The sequence below is a fragment of the Sturnus vulgaris genome, chromosome 12 (assembly GCF_052056855.1).
Source record: "Sturnus vulgaris isolate bStuVul1 chromosome 12, bStuVul1.hap1, whole genome shotgun sequence".
NCBI lineage: Eukaryota > Metazoa > Chordata > Aves > Passeriformes > Sturnidae > Sturnus > Sturnus vulgaris.
This window is the reverse complement of record NC_142254.1, coordinates 12933116-12944666: the sequence shown is the minus strand read 5'-3', so window position 1 is coordinate 12944666 and position 11551 is coordinate 12933116. Positions and strand designations below refer to the sequence as shown.

Genomic DNA, 11551 nt, shown 5'->3' with positions numbered 1-11551 from the left:
AAGAGATGTAAGATCCACCAGGCAAGAACAAGCTTGGCAAAGAGCCTGGTTTGGCTTTGCCTGAGTGTCACAAGAGATAGGCATGGCATTTTACACGGTTCTTCATCCTACTGGAGAGCCAAAGATACTGGAGAGCAAATTCACAGTAGGGTCCTCCTAGGGAACAGAGGGATAAAGGATTTAGCAGGCACAAACCATGCCCTGGTATTCACCAGGAAGATGATGGTGATGAACAGTTCATTAGGTCTTCTCTGGGTCAGAGATTCAGAGTTAAAACAAACACAATGTAAGTCTGAAATCACTTTATTGGAAAATTCCATACAAGAATAATCAGTCAGAAAAATGATTCAAGTGTGATACAGTAACATCACAGACAAGCCCCTCCCACATCACAAATTCAGGCCAATTCATTTACAGATGTCTCATCCCACTCAGTTTTTCAGAGACTTGTGATGTCAGTGAGTTTCAGTGCAGGACAGGGAGCAGAGTCTGTCTTTACATCAAATTAAATTAGCTTTGACTGCAATTTTTCCTGTGAGAGGATGAAAGCCCCTGTAGGTCTATTGAGAATGCTGCTTACAACATAAGGCATCATTCAGAACAGACTGAAACTGTTACAAAATACTCTGCCAATAAAAATCTTTTAGAAAAACAGTATAAAAAGTTGATATATATATATATATATAGATAGATAGATATAGCATAAAGCTACCAAAAAAGTGACCGTGCCATTTTCCCTCTTATACAAATAATATTATTTTTAGAAAAACCACAATACGTTAGTAATTCACCCAGCATATAATATATTGCACCTTTCCAGAGTACTCCATGCAGCAGAAGCCCCATACAGTATGTGGGCAGTTCCAAGACAGACCTGCAGCTCCCCTTTAGTTCTGCTTGACTCTACAGCAGATGCCAAGAGTTTGGCTGTCACAGGTTTAGGATTTAGAAAGCAGGAAGCTACAAGATGGCAAACCAAGTGTTTGCAAATCAGTACCATTTCTTCTCAGGAAGGAGAAGAACCCACCACAGGAATCCCTCGATTTTTTTTTTTTTTTTAAGTCATATATTACTCGTTGCCGGTATCAGTGAGACAAAATAGTTTTGAATGTTTGTATGTCAGTTTTTACTTGCAGAGTACCCCTCCACGTGCCAAAGAGGTACCTGCAGTACCTGGCAGCGATTTCTGGCCTGACAAGAACATACAGCCAAACCACAGGAGTGAATAAAACCAGGTCAGTTTACTTTGTTTCATGACAAAACACTGTAAGACACCAACAGACACAGTGTTGTGGGCCTGCTATCTGAAAATAATTAACACTAATTCCTCAATCCAATTTTCAGTCACCTGGAGGGTTTCAGATAGAAGAGCAATTCCTATCTTGCCCTTGCTTCCCCAGACACAAGCTTCAGTCCCAGTAACTCTGCACAGCTATGCAGAAGAGGAGTTGGATTCTCAGGAATTGAAGATACTGCTGTGTGTGGGACTCACCCTGCATTAATCTTCTCAAATAACTCAGCAAGAACTTACTGACTCTCCATAAAACCTTGAAGAACACCAGGAATGGCCTTTAGATTTGAGGATATACAAATCAGATGATTTGCTGCTTCATGGAAAGATCACCAACCCATCCAGGTAGTACAGGGCTGGGGGTTTTTGTTAGGGGGGATTTTTGTTGGCTTTCTTTAACAGAGAGCTGGCAACAGCCAGAGCCCCTCCCTGCACAAAGCGTACAAAGTTATCTCCTGCTAGAGGTCCCAGAGCATAGAGCCCTTTCTCCTGAGTGCATTCATAGGTGAATGGATCAACATCTATGGGATTCCTCTTTGGATTGACTGGCTGCTCATTGTCCACTGCCAAGTCAATGCCATCATTTGGCAGAAAGGAGAGGTTGGGGTTTGAGCCAGTTAGAACTAGAGCCATGGAAATTTTATAAGCTTTCTGACAGCCATTCTTGTCTTGAAAGATGCATTTCTTGTCCTTGCCAAAGGAGAGCACGTGGTGCTCAGGGAGGCTGATGTAGCGCTCATAGGGCCCAGCACAGGCAGCTGTCTGCTCCTTCATCATCTGGTGCACTTTGTGGTATTCAGGATACATCATTTTGGGGAGCTGGTTAAAAATAAGGCCCGGATCAGTGACTCGTCTCCGAAAAACGTGGATTACTGGAATATTGCAATGGTGAGCAAAGAGAATCGCATCAGCAGCTGTCAGACCAGCACCTACAATCAAGACTGGATCTGACATGATGCCAACACTGTTGTTCTTCACTGCTTCTTCTAGGGCAGACAGCTGGTGGTGGACATAGGAAAGGTTTTCTCCCTTGACCCCAAGCCAGGTAGGATTGTCGTATGTTCCTGTAGCCAAAACCACATTCTCTGCATAGATGGAGAAGGGCTCTTTATCACCTTCCATAGTTTTGAAAAATCCATCCACCTGAAAGACCTCTGTACTTTTCTCATTAGAGTTCCAGAGTGAGCCACTGTCGTCCTGCAGATCTTTCTGGGTGTGGTTGGAGATGCTCTCTGCACTCACTTTCCTCACAGAGGTCACAACAGTGCCACATCTGAAATTCTTCTGCAGTCCTTTCTTCATCACATAGTGTTGGTAATATTGAGCAATGTCCTCTGCTGTGGCTCTATTGTTTCTGAGGCCTCTGTAATAAAGTACAAACAAAGGTCAAGCAGCAGTTAAGTAAGAGACTGGAATTTGTCCCCCCTTGCACTGAATGTATCCTAGAGCCATCTATCCTGGCACTACCAGAGAAGTCTGATCTAGTTTCTCCAACTTCAGCAAAGTTATTCCTGACATATAGAGCTAACAGAAGCTGTTGGACAGAGGCGTTCTCTAGCATTAATCCCAACCCCAAGAACATGGTTGGTTATTAAAGCCTTCCTCTAATATCTTGCTTCCATTCCATTTTTAACTCCTGGACTTCTTAGGATCAATTGTGACACATGTCAAGAGAACCAGCACCTCAGAGAATGCACAGCAGCTGAACTGATTGTCCTTGTCATCAGGGGCAGCAGCAGTAGAAGCCAGGTGACCAGGCTTTCAAGCTTTACTCAGAACTCACGGTCACGGATTCATCTCCCCAGTGGGTGTGGAGAAGGACACATTCCAAGCAGCACTGCAACTTTATCTGAATCCCTCAATGTAGAATGGACTGGTTTTGGGGTGTAGGAGGGTGTCCTTTCTCTCACTAAAATCATCCATAACAGATAGGTAGCTACATTCAAGAAGTCCATTCCATGTTCTCTAAAAACCTCCAGATGTTTGCAAATGATCCCACATGGATATCTCACCTTCTCTTTTGCTTTAACCAGTCCTTGAAAGGGAGATCTGGGAGTCCCATCCATTCTCCTCTGCTCAGGGTAATCATAGAGCCCTCTATAGACTGAAACAAGAGTAAAATGACTTTTTAAATGTAAAAAGCAAAAGGCAACTTTTCCATGTTTCAATACGGCACAGATGATGAAATCAGTAATTTCCTCTGATCTGCTCTCATGGACTAAACCATCCATGTTCTCCAAAAAGAAAAAGATATGGGGAATATAAAGGCCTCTCATGCTTGCTTTCCTTTTAAACTTTCACTAGACTATACACATAAAATCTAACACGGCTGACTGGCACTTTAGAGGAGCTTTTCTCTCTCCAGTCAACACATTTGGCTATTACACAACACCCAGACCCCAGCTGGCTCCAATTCACTTACGTGCCAGGCACCTCCAGGAGCATTTCTGCCAAGGACCAGGTGGGGGATGGCTCTGTCAGGCTCATGCCACCAAGTGAGCACAGATTCTGCTGTCCCACCAAAGTCTGTGTCTGGACGCTGCAGAGTATCAAACAGAAGAGCCACAGGGCTCTGGGATCGTCCCTCCAAGCCTTCAGACAGATACTCCAAATCCTAGAGAGAGAAAGACCACATGTTCAAAGAGCATGTACTGCCAGGCAGCAGACTGCTTGTTACTCCAGCATCTCTGATCAGTGGGTTTGGTGTGCTTGGGAAGATCATTTACAGGCACACAGACCTGCTCCTGCCCAAGGGCTGCCTCGAGGATCTTAGCAGCAGTGCTGGCATTTCATACAAGGGACATCTGGATTACAAAGCAAAATTTGCTTAAGGCTCATTCTGTCTGTGTACTTTGAAAATCCAAACAAGGTAATCGCTTATGATACACCCTTAGGATGTTTTATGGGATGTCATACTGTTTATCTTTTCACAAACCTGATCCAAAACAGAGACTTCTGGTGCCTCTTCCAGTTTTCTCTGAAGAATAGGATGAGGATGAAGAGAGTGTCTTTTGAAGTAAGGGGTGTAACCTGACAGCAAATATGAGAGACAGATTCCTGATGGTCCATTCCCTGAAAAAACAATGGAGAAGAATTTATAGTTCTGGAGAAGGAGCAGTTTTTGAGAAGTATTTTTAAGATGCAGACCAATACAAAAGATATGCCACTGCTATGGATACAGGGGATTTCCTGTTCCAGCATGGACCTATTGGATGGAGTTGGGGAAGTCATTTTACCCCTCACCTCACTTGCTCCTATTTGCATTGCAAGGCCCTTAGAACTTGCTGAAAAGACACAGGGTTAAGTCATGGTAACCTGGCCCTCACCTGAAGCTTGAAGTCTCTAGCATGGTGATGAATTATTTGTCTAAAATTAGAGGTTTAGAAGCTGATCAGTGATTTCACACCATGCAGAGTAGTTCACTGTGCACAGCATATAAGATCCAGAAAAGAGAGTGACTATTGAAGTGAAGGGGAACCAGTTCTTCTCAGCAAGAAATTCCATCTTTTAAGGGATATTTGGCAATAGCAGCTTTGACTAATGGGTCTTGAGGACACTTTCAAATGGGAACCAGCTCTACTCTGGAACTGCAGGGTGTTAAGGAAAAAGTCTGTCTGCCATGCCAAGCCCTCAGAATACAGCACTCTGAACAGGCTGCTGCATGGCTGAGCTCATTTGCTGACCACCCAACAGCCAGTGGAAAAACTAGATATATATGACTCCAAAGCCCAGTGAGAGCAGCCTGTGGAAAGTTTGCACATGGCTGTTCTCCAGCATGTTCAACATTTTACAGTGAATATATTTATAATTGTCACTCTGTCTGGCTGCCCAGGCTTTGCTGCTGTGTGGCCAACAACCATGACAGTACAGTGACAAAGAGGGGAGGAGAGCCCAAGTGACAGCAGCCTGCTGACACAGTGCCAATGCTGCAAGGGGGACTGGAGGTGACTGCAGCAAAGGCTGATCCTTGAGGACCCCAGAAAGAGGGAGGTCAGGTCTGTAAAGCCAGCAGTGAGCTGTGTGAAGGGCAGTACATGTCACAGCTGGGGACAAAGGCTGCTGTGCTGAGCACGGACCAGCAGCTGCAGGTCAGTGTTTGGAATATTCCACTTGCAGGAAAGTTAGCCAAAACCAACAGCAACAGACACCAAAAACAAACTAAACTGCAGCTATAGTAAAATGTAACAAATTCCAGGTTACCACTTTGCTTTTGGAAGTACGAGGAGGTACCCAAGCCAAACTTCACCACCTGAGTGCACAACACTCAGTGACTACACACAGAGGATTTATTCTGAACCATGTCTGAGTTTGATATGGATGGTCACAAGAACATCTGGGGCTCAAGCTATTTTACAATGCAACTGCTTCCAAGAGGCTGCCAGCACAGCTGAGGGAGTCTTCTGGAGCAGGGCCTGGGGGAGTAGCTGGAACCTTCATGCAGTGTTGTCCAGCTGCAGTGAAACAGCTGGGCTGCCTCAGTCCAGCAGCCTGCTCAGTGCATATCTTCACACTGCTTCTCTGAGGTTCAGTGGCATCTCCACCCTGGGTCCCTGCACAGGTGCACTGGGGAGGTACCAAAATATCCCCCTTCCCACCCAGAGACTTGTACAACTGAGCAGCACAAAGTGATTCTCAGACAAGAACTTGCTGGTAGGAGTATCCCTGTCAAACTTGCTGTTAGCCACGATTAGGGGTGATTTATGCAGTGCTCTAACTTTGGAGCAGCTCCCTCAGCTGCTTTGAATTCTATGCCAGATAAGGAGGGAACCCAGCTCTGCAAGGCATGAAACAGGCTCAGATGAACAAAGTCCAACACCTGCACAGCTCATGGCTGGTCAGAGGGGAAGGCACTGACATCATTCCTTTGCTCCAAGAATCACCTCCCACTGCAAAGCTCCCTCTTGCATGGGAGGCAAGACAGTTACTATATAACTTGGGGTTTTTAACTGGTAGAAAACTGCATTTTATAAGTCTACTAAATCTGTACAAAATCAGTGTAGCTCACTCATGTTTTAAAAGAAATTGGTGAAAAGTGTCAAGAAATCTTAACAGCATCTGGAGTACTCTCTAAACAGACTTAATGGTGAAAAACTCACACAAATCTACTTTCAATTCCAGCACTACAGATAATCACAGCAAGCTGATTAACTATCTGTACTTAAAAGGTTTCAAATCTTTCCAAATATCCAACAGAGAAAAAGCAGGCTCAGATGAAATGATGCTCAAAAGGTTACCAATTTTACCATTAAAAATAGGTATGTGTTTTAATTTGTCAAATATCTTGTTCCTTACTTCTCATAACTCTTAGAGGTCTCTGTCTTTGTACTATAAGAAGTTTGGCTGTCTGGGAAATGATGCAGAAACAGTAGTCAGGCATTTCTGGTTTGAGTGAGAACATGTGGAACTGGAACAGAAGTTTAAGGTAGCAAGTCCAAAGCAACAACAGCACAAGAGAACACAGCAGTGCTGGCAGGAGAAGGCTTACCTATGATCACAACAGGCAGTGTCTTGAGCCCACTCTTATTTGAGTGTCTGGTCACTAATGGATACATCTTCCCATCTGGAAGCATTTATGCTCTGGTATCTACCTGCTGAAACAAATATGTTTTGAATTATTTGCATTTCTTAACAAAAAACCCACAAGAAAACAAACCAGAAAAACCCCACAAGATTTTCTCCAGCCCACAAACTCAGGCCAATCTAAAATATTACCCTTGCATTGCAGACTGTCACATTGCACTTGCACCCTCAGGACAGACCTCCTTATCTTTTTCTCCTCCTGACCCCAAAATCAAAGGATGATTCTCTGATTATGCATCACAAAAGGGGGAGAGAACAGTTATCTTTCTCTTTCAGGCATGAATTCCAGTCATGCTAGGACAGCTGGCAATTTTAGTAACCCTCTGACTACATTAAATGAAGTATTTCAGGTTGTTAATAAAAACTTCACTTCTGACCATACTCTATTAAAAAACATGTCATTATCATAAGCACTTTTTAAAGCAACTTGTGCATTTACTGATAAGTAAAGTAAACCTCACTCAAGACTTCTGCCCAAAGGCTGGAAATCTCCTGGCTGCATATTCAAATAGGTACCATTCTATCACTATAGGGTTTTTTGAGAAGTGCTAGTTTAGTTCTGGAACTTTCTGTCTTAATTTTACAGAAAATGAAGAGTTCTAGGTCTGAACAAGTAAGTAACAAGTCTTTGAACAAAGTATGCCTCATAGTTATCTTGGAGATAAGGTGTCATTAGAGTGGAATCTACAAAACTAATCTAATCATTATTCAGACATCAATGAACAGTGAATGCTTTTGCCATTCCTGCAGGAATCCTACCACGTCAAACAATGACTTCTTTAGTTTTCCATGGAATTCAACTCTACTGTGACTAACCTAGAGAAGTTATTTTTACCACAATAAACGTGACATTTCTGAAATTCATCAAAAGCTTTTAAGTTATCCTACAGAAAATACTCCCTTTTATTAAAAAAATCTTATTCTCATTTTGGAAAGCTAATCAAAACTCCACGGAATGGCACGACTTTGACCAGTAGGGCATGCTCTCCACACCCTGGCCAAGTGCACTCCACAGTTCCATAAGGGCTGGCACATCAGTGCTTTGACACAGATATTGCAGCAGATGCCTTCCTACGAGTGTAATGCCCCTCTTTAAGCCTGGCATTTACGTCACAGCAACTCCAGTGAAGCGTGGGACCCTGGTGACTGAATGGGCAGCCAGGAAACCACCAGTGAGTTTACAATTTGCAAATTCCAGGCTTGAGCAGGAGTGTTCTGAATGCGTTTGCTTGCTAGGATGTGACAGCTCTCACACACACCAATGTACAGCCATGGCTGGGCTCCACAGCTCTGCTCCAAGGGCTCATCACATAAAGATTACAAGATGAATTCAAAACTAGCAGCCTTGTCCAAATTTTGGATTGCAGTTTAGCAACACTTACTGGGTGCCTGTTAGCACTTAACTAAGCATTAGTCTAAGACTCTCATGCCTGACAGGGCATGAACCACTTAAAATATACTATAGTTGTGCTTTCTAATTTAAGTAATTTGAAGCCTTTAGCTTTGAAGAGAGCTGGATCTCAATGAAGCTTATGTTGCCAATTTAATTGAGACTCAAAGGTAGCTGCATTCACTGCAGGAGATGAAGTCCCCTTAAGGCATCCCCACAGCCCTGGAAGCTGTGGGAGCACAGCACAACCACCCAAGGATCTCCCCAGCCTTTTGGATAGGTTCTGCCACATTAACCAAAACCTGCACCACCTTCAGCAGACTGTGGTGTAAGTTTACCCTCAAATAATTCCTTCCCACAAAGCTTCAGAGCTGCAATTGGTAGAATTCAGCACTAGCACCTGGGACTGCCAAAGAAGCAGGACACGGTGTGACTGGTCAGGTATTCCCCTCAAACCAGTAAACTACAGCATCCAGCTGCAGCTTAGCAGAAGTTTCTTCTCCATGATAACAAATAAACCCCTCTCCACGACTGTATTACACAAGAAAAATTCTCATCAATTTTTCCTAACACAGAGTATACATCTTGTTTCTGTAAAACTACTGGGATCCTGCAAGAGGAAAGCAAGATCTCTGGAAGCAATCTTCCAGGTTTCTGCTCCACAGCTCCCTGCAGCAGCATGCACGGAAAAACTGCATGCACATCTGTGGGATTTTTGCTGGAAGCAAAGAGTGCTGAACCAACCCAAGAGAGCACATGGCAGCAGTTCCAGGGCAGCAGCAGAGCCAGCACAGACATGAGGAGCCTGCAAGCACGTTTGTCAGGCACGAGCACAGAGTCAGGGCACTGTGTGCCAGCATTTATCTGGGGGAGCCTGAAGGGGACAAAAAAAGGCACAAGCCAGGAGAAGACAGCCTGGCAGTCCTGTTTGCTTTAGAGGAAGGTTGCCTTGGCTCCTGGCCATTGCACACTGCCACCCTTCTCCACCCTGATAAAGCACAGAGGCAGCAGCCACGAGCTCACTGATAACTCCCTGCTCCTCTCACCCTCCCCCTCCATTCTGTACCTTTTGACACATCAAAGAGGAGCATTTTATGGAATTAAACTAAACTTTAATAGCCAGAGGAGCACAATTGTTAGTCTGATGAAACTGGATCTGTGCACATATGTGACCATTTTTAACCACGGATTTATTCAGTACCTGGGTTCACAAAACCCCTAATGACAATTCAGTGCTACGCACTTTGTTTCCTGAAGATTTGACACTGACAATTCTATCAACACAAGTTTAACCATCCTAGCATCTCTACAAATGGAAGAAGTCCCTTTCACGTCCTATAGCTGCCATCTCTATAATTTGTAGTTATTAATTCTTCTTTTTAAGCAGAAAGTGAATCAGGTGCAGAAACAGTTTACAGCTATTCCCATCCAAGGCTAAAGGTAGGTTTGAATTCTGGGGGTAAAACTGAGCTCAGAGCATCTCAGCCACTTTAGTTTCAGGCCAAACATTCATCTTTCCTGCCATTAGACATTAAGGTGGATTATTTTACTTTTTCTTTTTTTTCATTCTTAGACTCCTTAGGGCAGCTAACACAGTGCAGCAGAGGAAAGCCTGTTCTTGCAGAGGCTATTAGAAAGCAACAGAACACTGAAGTTCATTGTAAATCTACACTGAACTAGTTAGCACCAGGAAAAAGCCTGAGACAGCAAGAAACTTAAGACTGCTCTTCTCACCCTCCTTTTATGTAGTGTAGGCTGCTGGGCACTCACACTTACTCAGCTTAAGTGACACAGAGTTTGGCTCCTGCTTTGAGCTTCCTACTTTAAATAGATGTCCCTTTCCTTCTCTTCATTTGGGAGAATGCAGCAAATTTCACAACTTGGCTTCTTGCTGCTTCCAAAGCATTCCAGCGTCTGCGTGATGTTACATAATTGTTTCTGGCTGAAAAGCACCCAGCTCATTCTGGGCCAAGCTCTGCATACCTTCCTGACACAGCCTCATGTCTAGAGGGACTATAACTCACAAACTCAGTCAGTGTGGCTCTTACTAGTTCCAGGCTGCAAGCCTGAAACAGGTTTTAAGTGAGAAAATGAAAAAGCAAAGATAGACTTAGCAAGACAAGGACGCTGTGTGATCCTTGGAGAAATAAAACAGCCAGGTTACATCAGCCATGTGCAGATAACTCTCCCTGTAAGAGCCATGAGATATTGCTAAAGTAAGAATCCCCACGTGTGGCCTGAACAGCACATGGGGACAGTTCAAAAGAGCAATGCAGTTGGGGCATAAACACTGGGGGACATTAAACGAGGCACCAGAACTTTCTTTCCGTTTTAAAGAACAATTCTAACACAGATGCAACAATAGTTTTCTTCAGCTTAATTTCCTCATCAACTCCCTTGTTTCACCAGTTTAATATTTAATTAATTAGTACGTTTTTAAAAAGCAGAGACCTTGACAGTTTTTATATTTTATACTTCCCTTCAAGTTTCAGAAGTTGTTCTCTCCTTGTATCGTCACTCTTACCTGTCAGGCCAGTTACCTCCCAAACACAATTAAACTATGTGGAAAAAATGCAACTTTGTGGAACATAATCACACCTTTCTAAAAAGACCCCTGTGATACTCAGAAGCTGATGTTAGGGTACACCAGACAGAGCTCTCTGTACTTATTTGGAGCCTTCTTACCTTTAGCAGCAGGTCTGATGAGAGGTGGGATCTTTATGAAAGTGACTGTACAGTCAGGACAGCAAACCAAACTACCAGCCTGCAATCCTCTCTGTGCTCTAAGACAGCTGTTTAAATATAGTAGGCAACCAGCAGCAAGAGGGGAGAGGAGGAGCCAAAATGCCTGGAGGCGGAGCAAGGAAAATAGCAATAAGCGTGAGTCAGCAGGAATATTTCCCTTCCCGGCTCCTGAATGAATGATGAAGAGAAAGGTCCTTAGTAATGTTCAGCTGACTGTGTGACTGCAGCAAAAGCAGACTTACAGACTCATGCTTGTCAGAAGTCCTGCACTGAACAAATATTTCCCTTTTTTAACCCTCAGGACATCACAGATATATAGTGGGTCTGAAAATACTGATTTCAGTTGGTATTTCTTTTTCTTCTGTGAGATAAAGCGTTATAAGCCTTTTGCACGGTAGCAGTAAAATGAGTCAAACTGCTTCCATAAAATTTAGAACACATCAGGAGTTTCATCCAAGGTATCTTACTCAATTCAGGGAATAATCGATCTGGCTTGCTAAATTTAAAGTGCCCTGCACAAATGAAATAGCTTTATGCCAAAGTGC

The 11551-nt window shown here is 43.6% G+C and overlaps 1 protein-coding gene across 2 annotated transcripts; it reads right to left on the bottom strand.

Moving 5' to 3' along the window:
- Positions 1 to 287: 287 nt before the first annotated feature.
- Positions 288 to 11088, bottom strand: OSGIN1 (oxidative stress induced growth inhibitor 1). 2 transcript variants are annotated; one of them, XM_014880821.2, is made up of 6 exons: positions 10947 to 11088; positions 6777 to 6882; positions 4227 to 4363; positions 3714 to 3905; positions 3304 to 3395; positions 288 to 2654 (listed from the first exon to the last, which is right to left on the bottom strand). In XM_014880821.2, exons 2-6 carry the CDS (start codon positions 6859 to 6861, stop codon positions 1661 to 1663), a joined length of 1500 nt encoding a protein of 499 aa, XP_014736307.1. In that variant the 5' UTR covers positions 6862 to 6882; positions 10947 to 11088; the 3' UTR covers positions 288 to 1660. The 2 variants fall into 2 exon arrangements, with proteins under 2 accessions (XP_014736307.1, XP_014736308.1); XM_014880822.2 differs by having other exon boundaries at positions 6777 to 6879; positions 10947 to 11081.
- Positions 11089 to 11551: the final 463 nt, after the last annotated feature.

Bases quoted from the DNA above. Each gene is read 5' to 3' on its own strand.
- OSGIN1 (XM_014880821.2), bottom strand. From the start codon at position 6,861: ATGCTTCCAGATGGGAAGATGTATCCATTAGTGACCAGACACTCAAAT. The intron at 4,364-6,776 runs GTAAGCCTTCTC...TTGTTTTTTCAG, and splicing joins ACTGCCTGTTGTGATCATAG to GGAATGGACCATCAGGAATC. The intron at 3,906-4,226 runs GTTTGTGAAAAG...TTCTCTCTCTAG, and splicing joins AAGTCTCTGTTTTGGATCAG to GATTTGGAGTATCTGTCTGA.